The 17,282-nt window shown below is 40.1% G+C and overlaps 2 protein-coding genes across 5 annotated transcripts in view; one reads left to right on the forward strand and one right to left on the reverse strand.

Moving 5' to 3' along the window:
• Positions 1-284: 284 nt before the first annotated feature.
• On the forward strand, positions 285-2,728 carry MIXL1 (Mix paired-like homeobox; the record flags this gene model as incomplete). The annotated part of the gene is made up of 2 exons (XM_084253119.1): positions 285-692; positions 2,423-2,728. 2 exons carry the CDS (start codon positions 285-287, stop codon positions 2,726-2,728), a joined length of 714 nt encoding a protein of 237 aa, XP_084109245.1.
• Positions 2,729-7,421: 4,693 nt separating this feature from the next.
• Positions 7,422-17,282, reverse strand: part of LIN9 (lin-9 DREAM MuvB core complex component) — a gene marked incomplete at both ends in the record, with an annotated part of 69,469 nt that continues 59,608 nt past the window's right edge. For all 4 annotated transcript variants that reach the window (XM_084253363.1, XM_084253362.1, XM_084253361.1 and 1 more), the window contains 4 exons: positions 7,422-7,527; positions 7,951-8,048; positions 8,202-8,381; positions 13,594-13,719. In XM_084253363.1, the coding sequence (XP_084109489.1) occupies positions 7,422-7,527; positions 7,951-8,048; positions 8,202-8,381; positions 13,594-13,719 (510 nt within the window). The remainder of the gene's footprint in view (positions 7,528-7,950; positions 8,049-8,201; positions 8,382-13,593; positions 13,720-17,282) is intronic.

Consider the following 17,282-nt stretch of genomic DNA (forward strand, 5'->3'; position numbering starts at 1 on the left):
GGCGAGGCCGGCGGGGCGGATGGACGGGGAGGGGGGGGGAAGGGGGGGGCCGGAGGGGGTCCCCGGGGCCCAAGTTCACGCCTCCCTCCCTCCACCCCACGGTCAGCGGAAGCGGTTTATTCCCCACCGGCGTCTGACGGGGCCGGGGGCGGGCTCGCACCCCGAAGAGACACGGGCCTCCCCGAGCCCCCACCTTTGATCGCGCCGCCCCCGCGCGCCCCCCCTCAGCCCCGGGCGGTATAACTAGTCCGCGGCGCTCCGGGCGGCGCACGGGGTCGGCAGAGATGGCCGCGGCCGAGTCCAGCCCGCTCCAGTTCGGGGAGAGCGCGGGGTTCCCCGCGTACCGACTCCCCCACGCCGGCGGGGCGCTCCTGCCGTCCCCGAGCCCCGCCGCCGCCCTGCTCCCCTCGCCTCCCCCGGGCCCCGGGCCCGACTGCGGCGCCCAGGCTGCCTTCGCGGGCTTTCTCGAGAGGGGTCCGGAGGCCGCCGCGCCGCCCCACGCCGGCCTGGGCCCGCCAGCGCCCCCTAAAGGCTCGGCCGCCCCGTCGGCGTCGCAGCGCCGCAAGCGCACGTCGTTCAGCCCGGAGCAGCTGCAGCTGCTGGAGCTCGTCTTCCGCCGAACCATGTACCCAGACATCCACCTGCGCGAGCGCCTGGCAGCGCTCACCCTGCTCCCCGAGTCCAGGATCCAGGTGAGCGGCCCGCGCAGCCCGGTCCTTCCCCTGTGCGCCGGGGCCCGCTGGCTTGGCTGACGTTGAGCACGTTGCTTCCCCGGAGCCTCCCTGCAGAATAGGGAGACTGTCAGTCCTGCTGCACGGGGCGATGGTGAGGCTTAAAAGACTTGTCTCCTTGTGAGTATAAGGCCCCCTCAGGAGGGTGGCTGGTGCTTTGAAATGGTCAGAAGTTAAACCCTGAGCAGGAAGGTGATGGGAAGTATTTTCACATTTATTCCTTAGCCAGGAAGACATGGATGGACGAAGCAGTTGAGTTTCCTTCTGGTCTGAGAAGGGTAGCTGAGAGAGGGCAGGGCTGCCTTAGCAAGTTGATCCATGGGGTCTTAGGCCATTTTCTTGGCAGGTATTGGGTGTGCAGTTTTGGTTTGAAAGGATGTAGCCTTTGGGGGTAAAGCCTGAAGTATATCGTGCTTCTTGTCACAGTTTGAAAAATCTATCACAAAGTGCATTAATTGTCTAAACAATTTCTTTTTTCTTTTAAAAAAGATTTATTTATTTATGCATGCAAAAGCTGGGGTGTAGGCCAGAGGTGTGCGGGCGGCGAGAGGATTCACCAGAGACAGAGTGGGGAGTACAATAGGCGGATCAACTGAAAAGAACTGCTGAGGGAGACAGGAGAGGTCCGGTGCACCATGTGGGTCGCCTCCCTGGCCAGGCATGAACTCCCAAACTTGAACTCGTGCAGCAGTGGTTGGTGTTAGCTGTATCTTTAACCCCTGCGCCACCAGGGAGGCCCTGTCTAAAGAAATTTTGATGAGAATCTTGAAACTTGGTGGTAACAAGGAATCTTTCTTTTTGCCTGTTAGTCTGTGGCACCTGGGCCCATTTCCAAGTTCAATTTTAAGTGGGAATCCTCATTTTAACAGTGGGAGTGGACCTGTTTTTCTGTACCCCTGGTGGGATACATTTGCCAGTTTCAACAGTTGGCACTAGAGGCTTCCTCAGCAGGACATCCTCAGGATTTGTGAGGAAATAGTGAGCAGAGCAATTTATCACAAAAGTAAAATCCATTGAGCAAAATACCTCCTTGATTAATTTGACAAGGGAGCACACATTCAAAAATCAGTTCTCTAGGTTATTGTAATGTGTGTCATCTTTACAGAGTAGCATTTCCCCCTAAAAAATTTTTTTTAAGGATTGATTTATTTATGCATACAAGAGCTGGGGTGTAGGCCAGAGGTGTGTGTGTGGGGGGGGGGGGGTGAGAGGATTTATCAGAGACAGAGTGGGGAACAGAACAGGCAGACTGATTGAAATACACTGCTGAGGGGAGCAGCGGGCGAGACAGGAGAGGTCTGCTGTGCCATGTGGGTTGCTTCCTGGCTGGCCAGGGACTGAACTCGTGCTCCAGAGGCTGCAGATTGCTTCATAGTGCGGTGCTTAACCCCTTGCACCACCAGGTAGGCGCTTCCCCTAAAATTCTAAGAACATCTATTTCTGTGACTCTATTTTTCATTGCCTATCCCTATGTAATACCTAGATAGAATGAGACATTATTCCAATTTTGCATCTGAGAATGGTAAGAAAGCCAGGGGCACTGATAACTATCAGCCCAAGTACTTTCTGGACACCTTAAGGTTCTGGAGCAGGGAGACAGGACATGTTCAAGTGGAACTTATTATGAACTATGAAAGAGATAATAGCATAAGGACTATAACCAAAAGCAGTTTTTCTCTCCTTTGTTCAAGGTGTGGTTCCAAAACAGACGTGCCAAATCACGGCGTCAGAGTGGGAAATCTTTTCAATCTTCATCCAGGCCAGCGCTGTTCCTCCAGCACTCTACTCATGGAACTGAAGCAAAATGTTTGAAGCCCCAGCTGCCTCTTGAGGTAGATGTGAATTGCCTGCCTGATCCCACCAGGGCTGGAGGGGCCATCTCTGACCCTAGCTCTCAAGGTCAGAATTTTGAAAACTATTCTTTTCTCTCAGAAGACATTGGTTCAAAGCCGGACTCATGGGAGGAACACATTTTTTCTGCCTTTGGTAACTCTTGAGGATTCTGGGAGAATTCAGGATAAGCGCAGAGGAGCCATGACTGACAGCCAGGGAGACACACACTAAAAACCTGCCCTTTTTGACTTCCATGTTAAGAACACATTCATATTAACCTTGATGATGATTTTAGTCATCTCTCACCTGCGACGCTTCCTCCCTTCACCTATGAACATTTACCCACACAGTCTGTTCTATGGCATCCGGCCCTCCCCCGCAGGTGTGCTGGCATTCATTTTTACCGGTGTACCTCCAAGTTTACGCATCCAATTTGGCCCGAATCCATGCTCCTTTTGCCAGTTTTGTGCATGTTTTTTGGAATGGTTTTTCAGACCTCATTATCTTCTTCACAAGAACGCCTCAGTTTGACTCAGATTCCCCCTTGGTTTGATAGTTGTCATCTTCTCATGGTTCCTTCAAGTTTTATACCTTACCGGAAAGCTTAAACACTCTGGCCTGTCTCCTTCAATCCTCATCCTATCACCAAGATTTACTACTTTTAAAATTTGGCCTGTCATCTTTACAGTCATTCGCAGTTCTAAAGATTCTGTGTCCAGAATATCAAGAGCTACCTGCCTCTAGCCTTTCAATTTAAAAAACAAAACTACTTTTTAGAGATCAGTAGTAGCTTCAAATTGCTACCAAATTCTAAAGGCCTTTCAGCTACCCTTTCAGATACTGACACCCATAGCGTACAGGGCAGACCTTGTAAGGTCACCCATCCACAAAATACACCTGCCTCAAAGTCACTCTTTTCAGTGCTGGAACCGGCCTCTTTTAAAAACACTTGAGATCCCTCTTTCTGAAGCCTAAAACTTTTAGTCCTGATTTTGTACCTGTTATTTCAATCAATCACTCAGTTACCCTTAGCACTTGTTATTGTACTTCTGTACAACCTTAGTGGATTATTAAATGTTTTCCACAAATGTTTCATTGTACTTCTACTAAAATGAATTTTATCCTTTAGACAGCACTTACCACAGTGCTTTACGATTGCTCAGGACATATTGTGTGGTCATGAAAAACATTTCTAAAAGAAAAGTTTCTGTAAATGTAGCTAGCCATCATATCAACATGCCACTGTGCTGGGAAATTTAACACAAAAGCCTATTTTTGGCTTGTTCAAAGTTCAGTAATATGAGTCTTCTGGTTTCAGATTTCTCTTTTGCCATTTATATACAAAGAATCATGTAAATTACTATTTTTAATCATGTAAATTACTATTTGAGAGAAATTAAAGTGCTGTTTTGAGAGTTTTCAAGCCCTTGTTGGCCAAAGGAAACCATGGGTGAGGTTTCTTTGTAAACTACCTTGGAGGAAACTCGTGATAAACTGTGGGTAGGGCTGGGACTCATGTCTTATTGGTTACTAGAGGAGTCTGAGCTTTGTTGAATGCCTTAGAGATTATACATGGAAGTAGCCCTAATTTTCAGAGGTGTTATTCAAGTGGCTTGCTTTCTTCACTTAGCAAATCCACTATTTTTTAAAAAGATTTATTTATGCATACAAGAACTGGGGTATAGGCCAGAGGTGCGGGGGATGAGAGGATTCACCAGAGACAGAGTGGGGAGCAGAACAGGTGGATTGAGTGAAATACACTGCTGAGGGGAGCAGCGGGCACGACAGGAGAGGTCTGCTGTGCCATGTGGGTAGCTCCCTGGCTGGGGATTGAACTTGTGTTACAGTGGTTGATGGTAGCTTGATAGCACTGTCTTTAACCCCTGTGCCACCAGAGAGGCCCCAAATCCACTAGTAAAAGCAACCAGGACATAGTTCAGGCTTTAGAAGACTTGACTTCTGAATCCTTGAAACTTGTCTGAAACCAAAAATCAAGATGATAAACATTATCTATTAAGTGCTTAGTATGTGCCAAAGATTGTGTTCAGGGCCTATTGTGGGATAACCAGGTCTAACAATTACAGAGAGCTTCCTGGGCATCTAGACTTGTGACTCCACCAAATGAGTGATCCACATACATCCACAAGACTAAAAGACATAGACTTTAAACTTACATTCCACTAAGGATTAGATTTAAATCTTGCAATTAATTTATTAGTTGTATTTTTGTACTTGTATCTTTGTCCCAGTGAACAATTAGAAAATCTACAAATACTCAATCTGGTTACATTTTTAATTTCTTTAAATTGTGCACTGTGCACCTCTCTCAAATTCGTAAACCCTAACTGCTAAGTGGGTTACAGATATTATATGTTTAACCCTCATTACTGCCACATTGTTTTAAAGATCAAGAAAATTAGTGGCTTACAGTCACACAGCTACGAAATAATGGCCAGGACTCAAAGGTAGGACTGATTTACTCAGTCCACCCTCGTATGTACCATCTTAAAATAGGTCAGGAGATGAATGCAGCATTTCAGCTGGCCTGACAGTAGTGGTGATAATGAAGATGGAGAAAGATGCATGAATTCAAAAGAAAAAATTTAATAGGCAAATCTTTTGGTAGATTCTCAATAGTAAGTGAATCTGAATTTTGGAACTAACAAAGTAATTCAGAAATAAATCTATACAACACATGATGTGCTTGCATGCTTACTCACTATGGCTTTGATAGCTTTCTTAGAATTCAAATTATGTTAAGCAGTGGCAGTATCACTTTATGTGCAGCTGACCCACAATGATTAATTTGAATGTGACAGAGATTTCTTTTCCCCTAAACAGAAAATTCAAATATATCCTAAGGTACAATTCCTGCTGTCAACACAAGATGACACTGAAAGACATGGATAGTACTTAAATATCTGCAAAAATGAGGTATAATTTAATTGTGACACATGGTAAGATATTTAACAACAAAAAAATGTAAAAAAATGTGTATAGTAAGTAAGCTACGTAACTTAGTCATTTAGTGTTTTCCACAATGAGTACTCAAGAGTTAGAAAAAAACCCTCTCTAAAATAATGCTGGTATTGTAATTTAAAATGACATGGTAATTGATCTGTACTGATCCCCTAAAAAATGACTTCATGGAAATTACAATTCTTTAAAATTTTTCTTTCTTTTTTTTAAAAAAGATTTATTTATGTACACAAGAACTGGGGTGTAGGCCAGAGTGTGGGGGGTGAGAGGATTCACCAGAGACAGAGTAGGGAACAGAATAGGCAGATCTACTGAAATATACTGCTGAGGGAGCAGCAGGCAAGGCAGGAGAGGTCTGCTGTGCCATGTGGGTTACCTCCCTGGCTGGGATCAAATTCATGCCACAGTGGCTAGCGATAACTTGATAGTGCTGAGACTTAACCCCTGCGCCACCAGGGAAGCCCTTTAAAATTTTTCAGTAGAAGGAATACTTATTAAGTTGTATTAATTGAAAATGTAGACAACACTAATTTTCATAGATCAATTTATTTAGAATTACAAATATTAAGAATAAAAGATTTATGCATTTCTTAATTAACATAACAGTTTAGCTAAATATAAACTCTGCACTAAAGTCTTGCAGTCGCACAATACCGACAAAGAATATGGAAGCATTTTTAAACTATACAAAAATTTCAAATGGAAAATAATCTTGTTTCAGTTTTATGATACATTAACATATAAAAAGTCTCATTTTATGAGACATCTGAAAGAATCAAAGCCACTTCTACCGCTATACTTTAACTCCAAATCTGAAAACAATTTATTATATTTTGACTTTATAATATTCTATAATAAAACAGAAAATTCCAAATATACACTTTTTACAAGATTAACATTTTAGGCAGGGTTTTCTTAAAGAAAAAACAAGCAAACCATAAACAAACCCATAACCAAATAAAAGCCTTCTTTCTGCATTTCACAGCACTGGTTATTATATTTGTTTTCATTATAAAATCTTTTTACTTTATAAATTGTGTTCTGTTGAATTTTAACCAGTAACCTGGCTCAAAAGTTGTGCAAATAAACAAAAAATATGAAAATAGTGTGTTATCAGTCTTTTAAAAATAAATCTCATTACAGTAGCACTTTTGTCCTGAATTGATGGGAAAAGACATGCCAAATTCACTGGCTGAAACAGTGTTTTTGCAGTAATGGTTTTTTCCTGCTCCTTCATTTTCTTCAACAGACAAACAACAAAGGTTTCTTTTATAAATTATGATAAATTAAAATATTATTATAAAATGATCTATAGAACCATGTCACATTATAAGTATATATGTAATATATACTTGTAAAGTCCATATTTCCCATCTATATTCCAGTGGCTTCCTTAACACTATGACTTCCCATATCTCAGGTTGTTATGTTTTGAAGACTGAGATGATGATCAACTAAATCAACCAGAGCTGTAATTTTCTAGATGATATTTCCACATTGCCACACATATTCATGTTTCTTCATATTCTCCATTGTGGTGGTTGTCTGCATGTGTTGCACTAAACTCATGCACACTGAAAAATGGTCAGCATCGTCTTCCATGAAATTATGTTCAGACATTTTCAGTTTTAAAATACTTGCTAATAAACACATGACATAAGCAATGCTACTGCAGCTCAATTATAAAAAGAAAAATAAATATAATGTTGATTAGCAATGCTGGCTTAAGAAGCAGTATAGTATATTAATGACTTATCTGGAGATTTAAATGTCTCTTGTTTTCCAGCAGTTAGGTTATTTGGTGTTGGAAGCCTATATAAAGGAAAAGAACTTCTCAAAAACAATGTCCTATGCAGTTGGAATAATTAAATCTTCTACTCAGTCTCTGTTGGTGTTATTTGCTGCAAAGGCATGTAAGTTTCCCATCTGGCTCAGGCCACTCTGAATATGTGCAACATGGATTTCTACATTATTCTGAAAGCAACTGAAGAAAGAAGAACATGGTTAACCCTTTATTTCACAAAATTAAACAAGCTTTTTAAAAAGGAGATCTGAATTTTAGTTCGGTAATAGCTAAGTAATGATGTCAGAGAAGGCATAATCTCCATTACATTAGCCATAACTTCCTTCAGTAGTAATTAACTGGGGAAGCACTACTTCTAAGTTGAATCTCCACACTGAACCTAAACCTAAATATTAAATGTGTTCTCATTCTTTTGAATAAAAAGTCCACGTGAAATTTCTATTCTGCCAACAGACTGGATATAACTGAAAAAGCTCTCTCACAATTTATTTAAAAGATAAAAACTATGTGAGTACTTCACAAATATGTTTAATTCTAAAAACCTGTACTGGAAATCATTATGAATTTAATATAAAATTTTTTAGAGTACTTTTAATGAATTACCTGATATTAGATGCATCTATTGTACTCTTGATATCATTTAATGAATCCGTAAGTGATTTGAATTCAAAGGAATTCAGGTCTCCTCCTTCTGCAAGACACTAAAGGGAAAAATATTTCAAAATTTAATTGAATTCTAGTTCAAATACAGATCAAAATACCTGATATAATCTATGGATTATAATTTTTTATCAATAAATCAGCATAATTTGTTTAAGTATCAAAATTAAGAAAATATTTTCTCTGAAATTTACCTTAATTTGTAATAAAATAGCAGTAAGCCTGGAGATTAAGTCTGTCAGATTTTCATTTTCAACACAGGGCTGCCCTGTTGAGGAATTTGCATGCCGAACAATTTCCTGTGCTTCTTCCTCACACCTTCTTCTCATATCTGTTGGCTGATCTGCAGGCTGGAGCCCCTGGTCCGGAGCAAGCTGAATACAAATGATTGAAGCATAAGACATACACTCATGTGGCCTTGATAATCTCTCTATATTTGGACCCTTCTTTCATATTTGGATTTTTACAAAACTAGCATATATTAAAAAAAAAAATGCTCACTTTTACCATAGAAGCTTTTTCTCTATCAGTTTTTTTAATTTGTTTTACATTTACTCCTAAACACTCCATTTGTTATTTCCTAAGTGCAAGGATGTTCTCTTTCATAACCACAGTGTAATTACCACAATTAGGAAACTGAACACTGACATAATACCATTTTCTAGCAATATATATTCAAATTTGTCAACTGTTTCCCAATAATGCCCTACATATAGATACCACCTCCCCTCTGCCACCCCACCCCCCCAAATAAAATTGGTTGTGATGTCTCTTTAGATTCTTTTTTCCTGGAACAACTCCATCATTCATGATCTTGATATTTTTGAAAAATACCAGTCAGTTGTTTTGTGTAATATTGCTCAATATGAATTTCTGTTTCTTCATGACTAGACTGAGGTTTTGTTTTTTTGGCAGGAATATCACAAAAATGATCCTGAGATCTTAGTGCATCGTGATTAGGAGACACATGATGTTGATCTGTCCCATTACTGGTACTGCTATCTTTCATTACTTGGTTAAGGCAGTTTAGTGTATGCCAGATTTCCCCACTGTAAATGATTTCCACCTTTAATAAGTATTTGTGAGGAGATAGCTTGAGGCTATGTAAAGATTCTATTTCCTATCAAATTTTTACCCAGAAGTCTTAGCATCTATTAATGATTCTTGCCTTTACCAACTGTTACTATGATGGCTATTCAACAGTATTTTTTTAAAAATATTTATTTATTTATGCATGCAAGAATTGTGGTACAGACCAGAGGTGCAGGGGGGTGAGAGCATTCACCAGAGACAGAGTGAGGAACAGAACAGGCAGACTGACTGAAATACAACAGTATTTTTTTTAACTTGTAATCATTCCTTCTACATTTATAAGTTGGCATTTTACTATAAGACATTTCTCCTTAAAAATTACTTAGTTAAAAAAATTACTCAGTTATCAATCTGTTGTCTCATGAATATTTTGTTCCATGGGTTAGAATTTCTTACTATATCACTTATTCTGAAGCTTTAATTATCCCAGATTTGGCCAGTGGGAATCCTATCAAGTTGGTTCCTTTTTGACACATCTCCATAATTTTTTTTAATTAATTAATTTATTTTTTAAAGATTTATTTATTTATACAAGCACTGGGTACAGTCAGAAGCGTGGGAGGGTGAGAGAATTCACCAGAGTCAGAGTGGGGAGCAGAGCAGAGCAGGCAGTCGGACGAAGTACAATGCTGAGGGGAGCAGCGGGCAGCAGGAGAGGTCTGCGCGCCATGTGGGACCCTCCTCCGGTGGCTGGGGATCGAACTGGCACTGCAGAGGCTGCGGGCAGCTTCGCAGCCCAGCGCTCAACCACTGCGCCACCGGGGAGGCCCTCCATAATTTTTTAAAAAAGATTTATTTATTTATGCATACAAGAGCTGGGGTACAGGCCAGAGATGAGGGGCAGGGGGGTAGTGGTGAGAAAATTCACCAGAGACAGAGTGGGGAACAGAACAGGCAGATCGACTGAAGGACACTGCTGATGGAAGCAGCAGGCAAGTCAGGAGAGGTCTGCTGTGCCATGTGGGTACCTCCCTGGCCGGCCAGGGGATTGAACTCGTGTTGCAGAGTTTCATGGATTGCTTCATAGTGAGGATTGCTTCATAGTGCGGTGCTTAACCCTTTGTACCACCTGGGAGGCCCGACATGTCTCCATAATTTTGGGAGCACATTTTATTCCCTAGCACAATAAAATGGTCCAGGCTCTCATCTTTGACTTTCTTTGCTGTACTCCTAGTCTATTTTCCAAGGATCCCTGCTTCCTTTTATTGGTGAACAGTGTTTATATCTGGGTGCTAGGTTCATTACTATCAGGTTGTCATTGCTTCTAGGTTTTCTCAGTAGACACACACACTTGCACCATACACACATATTATAAAAAAAGAAAATGAAGCATGAACTCATATGATTTCCTTCTTCCTAACTCCCTTTTCCAACAGTGAGACACCTGGTTCCCATTATCTTCAATATAGTTCATTACTCATTGCTCAGTCTTAGAAAACAGTTTGAGAATTGTTAATCCGTACCACTATGAGAGAACGCCCTAATAACTAGAGTTCAATATTAGTTTAACGCTTGCTCCACCTTTAGACTATGCGTATACAGTCCACGTTATTTGGATGAGTTTTTGCACCCTCCCCCCATGTTTGCTTATTCCTGTGATACACAGTTAGGTTTTTTCTGTTTGTATTCCATTTTAGAGTTTACCTGTATTTGGGGAAACAAACACTGAGAAATATCATTCTTCTCTCCTCCCTAGTCCCTACACAGTTCCCCAAATAAGTATCTAGTTTAGCCTTCCTGTCTTTATTATTGAAAAATTGAGCAGATACATGTGTATTTTATTTCTGCTTACTTTTGTTTGCCCCAAAGGAAACATACTATATATATTTTTGTGCAATTTACTTTTTTCACTTAATATATATCTTATCAATCACTTCATTATCAGTAATTTAAAGAGCTTCCTTGTTCATCCTTACAGCAGCATGTACTCTACTGTGTAGTTACATGATAAGTTATTTAGCTAATTCTGTGTATGAGCATTTAAATTTTTTCTAATATTTTACAATTATAATATTACAAAACTTAAAAAAATAGTTGAATTTAATAAATACAGAAAAGCATAAAAATCGTAAAGTATATGTATCAAAATATTTTCACAAATCAAACATGCCAGAGAAATCAGTGTCTAGATTAAGAAACAACATTACCAGTCTTTCAAGGGATCCTCCTTCCAATGTAATACTCTGTGGGTAACCACCATCCTACTGCAAGTATCATAGATTAGCTTTTGCTGGCTTTTGAGTTTTATATAAATGGGATGATGCATTATATATTCTTTTGTGCCTGACTTTATCTGTTCAACACTGTATGTGTGAGATCATCCATGGTATTGCATATAATCGAATTCATTCCCATTGCTGAGTAGTATTCCACCATACAATTATATGAGTGTTTATTGATGCATTCTGGTATTAATGGGTATTTGGTTAATTGCTAATTTGGGGCTGTAATCAACAGTGATCTTATGAACATTTTATTATGTGTCTTTTGGCAAATACACATTCACATATCTATTTGGTATATACCTAGGAGTAGAATACCTTAGTCATAGATTCTCTGATATGTTCATGGTTTGAAATCAATTATTCATTTCCACAAAAGTTTTGTTAACAGCTAAACTACTTAACTTCATTAGGAAATGAGCCTATCATAGTGGCCTATATGTACGTAAATGTGAAATTATATCAATAAGATTGATGAGGGCCTCCCTGGTGGCGCAGCGGTTGAGCGCTGGGTAGTGAAGCTGCCCTCAGCCTCTGTAGCACCGGTTCGATCTCTGGCCTCTGGGCAAGGGTCCCACATGGCGCGCAGACCTCTCCTGCTGCCCACTGCTCCCCTCAGCAGTGTACTTCGTCTCTCTGCTTGTTCTACTCTCCGCTCTGGCTCTGGTGAATTCTCTCACCCTCCCGTGCCTCTGACTGTACCCAGTGCTTGTATAAATAAATAAATAAATCTTAAAAAAAAAAGATTGATGAGCAGCCCACTTCTGCATGTATCCATAGCTTAGTTATGCATCATCTTGGACTGCTTGGTTTGTACCTCTCATGGACAGTTGCTAGTCTACATAGAGGAATCTATTTGCTAGGATAACATACACCGCTATGTAAGTAAGTGACAACTACCAGGAATACAAAAATAAATGATAATGGATAACTAGAGGAATGATCAAACTACAGTCAGAGTTTAGTTATAGGTAACCAAGTTTGTTCCTCTCAGTTTCAATTCAAGTGAATTGAAAACATCATTTATGGGGGCCTCCCAGGTGGCACAGGCAATTGAGCGCAGCGCTGTGAAGCTGTCCGCAGCCTCTGCAGTGCCGGTTTGATCCCTGCTGGCCTTGGAGCAACCCACATGGCGAGCAGACCTCTCCTGTCTCGCCCGCTGCTCCCCTCAGCAGTGTATTTTGTCAGTCTGCCTGTTCTGTTCCTTGCTCTGTCTCTGGTGAATCCTCTCACCCTCCCGCGCATCTGGCCTGTATCCCGGTTCTTGTATAAATAAAATAAATCTTTAAAAAAAAAAAAGAAAACATCATTTATGGAAGATCTTTGGCACTTATCTATGGGACTAGTCTCATAAAAAGCTAACTGTCACAAATAGAGGTGGCTTTATAGGAAACATAAAGCCTTTGAAGAATGCCTATGTGGAAATATTCTTTTTTAAAAAAAAAGATTATTCATTCATACAAGAACTGGGCTGTAAGCCAGAGGTGGGGGGGGTGTGTGTGTGTGTGAAAGGATTCACCAAAGACAGAGTGGGGAGCAGAATAGGCAGAGCTACTTTAATACACTGCTGTGGGGAGCAGCAGGCAAGGTAGGAGAAGTCTGCTGTGCCATATGCGTTACTCCCTGCCTGGTGGGGATAGAACTGCTACAGTGGCTGGTGATAGCTTGATAGCGCTGTCTTTAACCCCTGCACCACCAGCGAGGCCCCTGGAAACATTCTAACTTAATCTCACTTAAACCCTTACCTTCTAGAAAGAAACTCAAATTTTAGTTGAAACTGTTGAATCACATTTACATTTATAACTAATGTATATCACAATAATGATAACAATCTACAGGTACACAAAGCACCCTATGATCTATGTGTTTGAAGTTCAAGCTTGCATAATTCTCCTGTAAAGCTTTAAGAAAGAGGAAACAAAACTGGTTATATACAGCATAATCATAATTTTGTGAGAAAAAGCACATACATTTAAAAAAGAATAAGAAGAAACCACAATATAGTCTCTGGGGAAAAAGAGTTAAGAGTAATTTTTTTTTCTGGAATGCTACATCATTTGTAATTCAAACGAAAAATTCAACACTTGATATCTCACTGTATAAATCTCTCTTTGACACTGATGCTGTAAGAATATATAAAATGAGGTTCTACTAAAGAACCTTATAAAGATATTAGCTAGGTCATATTTTCTAAAAAATGAAGGTCACAATATTAAGCTTCAAATCAAAAGAGTGGAGGCAAAGTCCCCAGAGGGAAATTCACGCAAATTACCTCATAGCAGTACTGTTGAACTTTATGTAAAACTTTGTTTAAGTCCTTGTTCAGCTGTTCAAGTTCTAGGACAATGGTTGCATATCTCCGCTGGAATTCAATGCTAATAGGCATGGAATATGACTTCTGAAAAGGAAAAACAAACAGATTTTGATAAGGGTTTTTTTTTTTAGCAGTAAAATTTCAGTTATCTAATAGGAAATTTCACTTTTCTAAAACAAACTGAAGATTATTAAAACTGTACTTCTTGTGTGAAAATGGATTTAGAAGGCTGTTCTATAAGGAGTGTCATGCTATTTAGAAGACTGTTCTATAAAGTGTCATGATTTCTGCCATTTGCTTTTTTCAAAAAAGAGCCTCTTAACGTGAATAAATGAAACAAAACTGTTGAATCTACATACATTTTCCTTAACTAGTCTTTATAAATTTGTCATTTTTCAAAATAAAAGGTTGATAAAAAATTGTATCTACTTATTTCAGGTATTCAAGTTATTTAAACTGAACTGATTCTCCATCTAGAATCAAGTCAATATAACAATGATTAAGAGCATAGGTGCTTGAATGAGATTATATATATTCAAATCCCACCTTTATCACCTACTAGCTGTGTGACCTTAAGCAATCCATACCCACTATGAAGCAATCTCTGTGCCTCAGTTTCCTCATATGCAAAATGGAGATAAGAAGAACTACCTAATGGGATTGCCGCAAAGATTAAATGAAATACATGCTTGCATACTGCTTCCCTCATTCTTTTTTTTTTTTTAAGATTTATTTATTTATGCATACAAGAACTGGGGTACAGGCCAGAGTACGGGGAGAGGATTCACCAGAGACAGAATGGGGACCAGAACAGGCAGACTGAGTGAAATACACTGATGAGGGAAGCAGTGGGCAAGTCAGGAGAGGTCTGCTGTGCCATGTGGGTAGCTCCCTGGCTGGGGATCGAACTTGTGCTGCAGTGGCTGCAGATAGCTTCATAGGTTGCGTCTTACTAACCCCTTGTACTACCAGGGAGGGCCCTGCTTCCTCATTCTTAAACTTGCTGATATTGTGAAATGAAAAGGAGAATGCTACTTAGTAAATATACTTCCCACCCCACCCCAAATAACCCAATAGTATATATTTTATAAGTACTTATATGTACAAAAATGAATAGAAGGAAAATTATATATCATATTAAATTAAGAACAGTAATTTTTTGCAAGACGTTCAGGTTTTATACATATAATTAAATTTTAAAAAGAAAAAAAGTGATGTTAAGTTAGTTCTGCATGAAAAAGGTGAGACACAGAATCTTGAATTACACAAAATAATACCTTTTTAAATATTTTATTTTATATAATTCTTACATCATTTTTCATTTTTGCACAATGTATGCATTTTCATTTTGGTTATAGTCACCATACAATTGCACCCCCCCTTATTTTGACTTTAATTCTTCCTCTCCCCGCCCTCCACCCCCCACCCCCCACAGTGTGTCTCTGGCTTATAAATGAAATAATACCTTATACAACTTTTGGGCAGAAGTTGTAGCTTTAAATGATAACAAAGAATAAATGATTTTATTGTGTGCTTTTGGGGAATAAGATGAAAAATACCAGGCTTAACTGTTCATGTGTAAGGGTAGAGGGCTTTTAGCCGGTCATAAACTTATATAAACCAATGTTTCGATAAAGTTAATGTCAACCTACACTACACGGCAGACATACAGTACCCAGATATTGGCTAATAACAGGGATTCCCCATTTTAAGACAAGTCAGAATAATATCCAGAGAAGCAGCCAAATTTTTTTTTTTTTTAAATAGAGGCATGCTTATTTATTTATTTATTTATTTGTTTGTTTGTTTTTGTTTATACATGCACTGGGTACAGTCAGAAGCACGGGAGGGTGAGAGAATTCACCAGAGCCAGAGCAGGGAGCAGAACAGGCAGAAGGACCGAAGTACACTGCTGAGGGGAGCAGCGGGCGGCAGGAGAGGTCTGCACGCCATGTGGGACCCTCCTCCGGTGGCCGGGGTGCAGCCGGGGGATCGAACCAGCGCCGCAGATGCTGCGGGCAGCTTCGCCAGCTTCGCAACCCAGCGCTCAACCGCTGCGCCACCGGGGAGGCCCAAAGCAGCCAAATTTTAAGGGATTCAAAATCATAAAATATGGGTGAAAGGAAAAACATCTTTTAAAATAAATTGAAAAGTATTTATTACACAAGTAGTTCATATATGTGAGAGTAAAATAAAACTACACAGAGCATAATAAAGTCCCGAGCTACTTTATGCCTATCCACAGTGCCCTGCATAGGTAACCATTGTCAAGTCCAGTACGTAGCTTTCCAGTCCCTCTTTCAAGGCATTTCATGCATGTATTGTACAGCTTTCTATAAAAATGGGATCCCACTGCAAATTTTGTTCTAAAATTTGTCCAATTTATTTAATTATCATACAAAGATACAAATGTTTCCATGTTGATGTAGACAGGTTCATTTTTTAAGAACTAACTAGTGCTCCAACAGAAGGATTGTTCCATGATTTATTTGACCAGTCCTCTTTAGATGGACATTTAGATGGTTTCCAATTATAGGTAATACTGCAAGGAACATTCTTTTTTTTTTTTAAGATTTATTTATGCATACAAGAACTGGGGTGTAGGCCAGAGGTGTGGGGTAGTGAGAGGATTCACCAGAGACAGAATAGGGAACAGAACAGGCAAATCTACTGAAATACTCTAATTGAGGGAAGCAGCAGGCATGACAAGAGAGGTCTGCTGTGCCATGTGTGTAGCTCCCTGGCTAGGGATCGAACTCATGCTGCAGTGGCTGCCAATAGCTTGATAGTGCTGAGATTTACCCCCCTGAGCCACCAGGGAGGCCCTGCAATGAACATTCTTGTGTGCACATCTTTTTGCATATACATTACCGATTCTTCAGAATGATGCCCTAAAAGCAGAACTGCTGGCTCATCAATATGACTAACCTGCATTCCAGAAATACTTCAATAACATATATCCACCTTTAGTGTCAGTGGGCCTACTTCTACATGCATTTACCAAAGCTTTTGATTTTTTTAAAGATTTATGTATACACAGAAGAACTAGGGTGTAGGCCAGAGGTAAGGGGGGGGGTGCGGTGAGAGGATTCCCCAGAGACATAGTAGGGAGCAGAACAGGCAGATCTACTGAAATACACTGCTGAGGGGAACAGTGGGTGGATGAGACAGGAGAGGTCTGCTGTGCCATGTGGGTTAGCCCCCTGTGCCAGGATTGAACTCATATTGCAGTGGCTGGTGATAGCTTGATAGCGCTGTGTTTTTAGCCCCTGCACCACCAGGGAGGCCCCTCACTAAAGCTTTATATAAAATTTTTAAAATCTGATGGGAGGACTAGGAATATTTAGTCTGAAAAGGAATAGAAGATTGGAGAGGTGTAAGTTGTCTTCAAATATTTTAATAGTTAACACACAGAAGAGATAGCACATTTGTTAATATTTTCAGAGGGTAAAACTAGGACTAATGTAGAAAGTTACTGAGTCAATGTAAAAAATTAACAGTAAGACCCTTTTCTTCTTCAGTTTTGGGAAATTTTCTTCTATCATTGTTTTGATAACTCTCCTCCATTTCTCTGTACTGTTTTTCTGGGTATCCTAATGGCTCTTTTAGATTAGTCTTCTGTCTCTCAAAATTGCCCATCTTTATTT

This window comes from Talpa europaea, assembly GCF_964194135.1.
Source record: "Talpa europaea genome assembly, chromosome: 14".
NCBI lineage: Eukaryota > Metazoa > Chordata > Mammalia > Eulipotyphla > Talpidae > Talpa > Talpa europaea.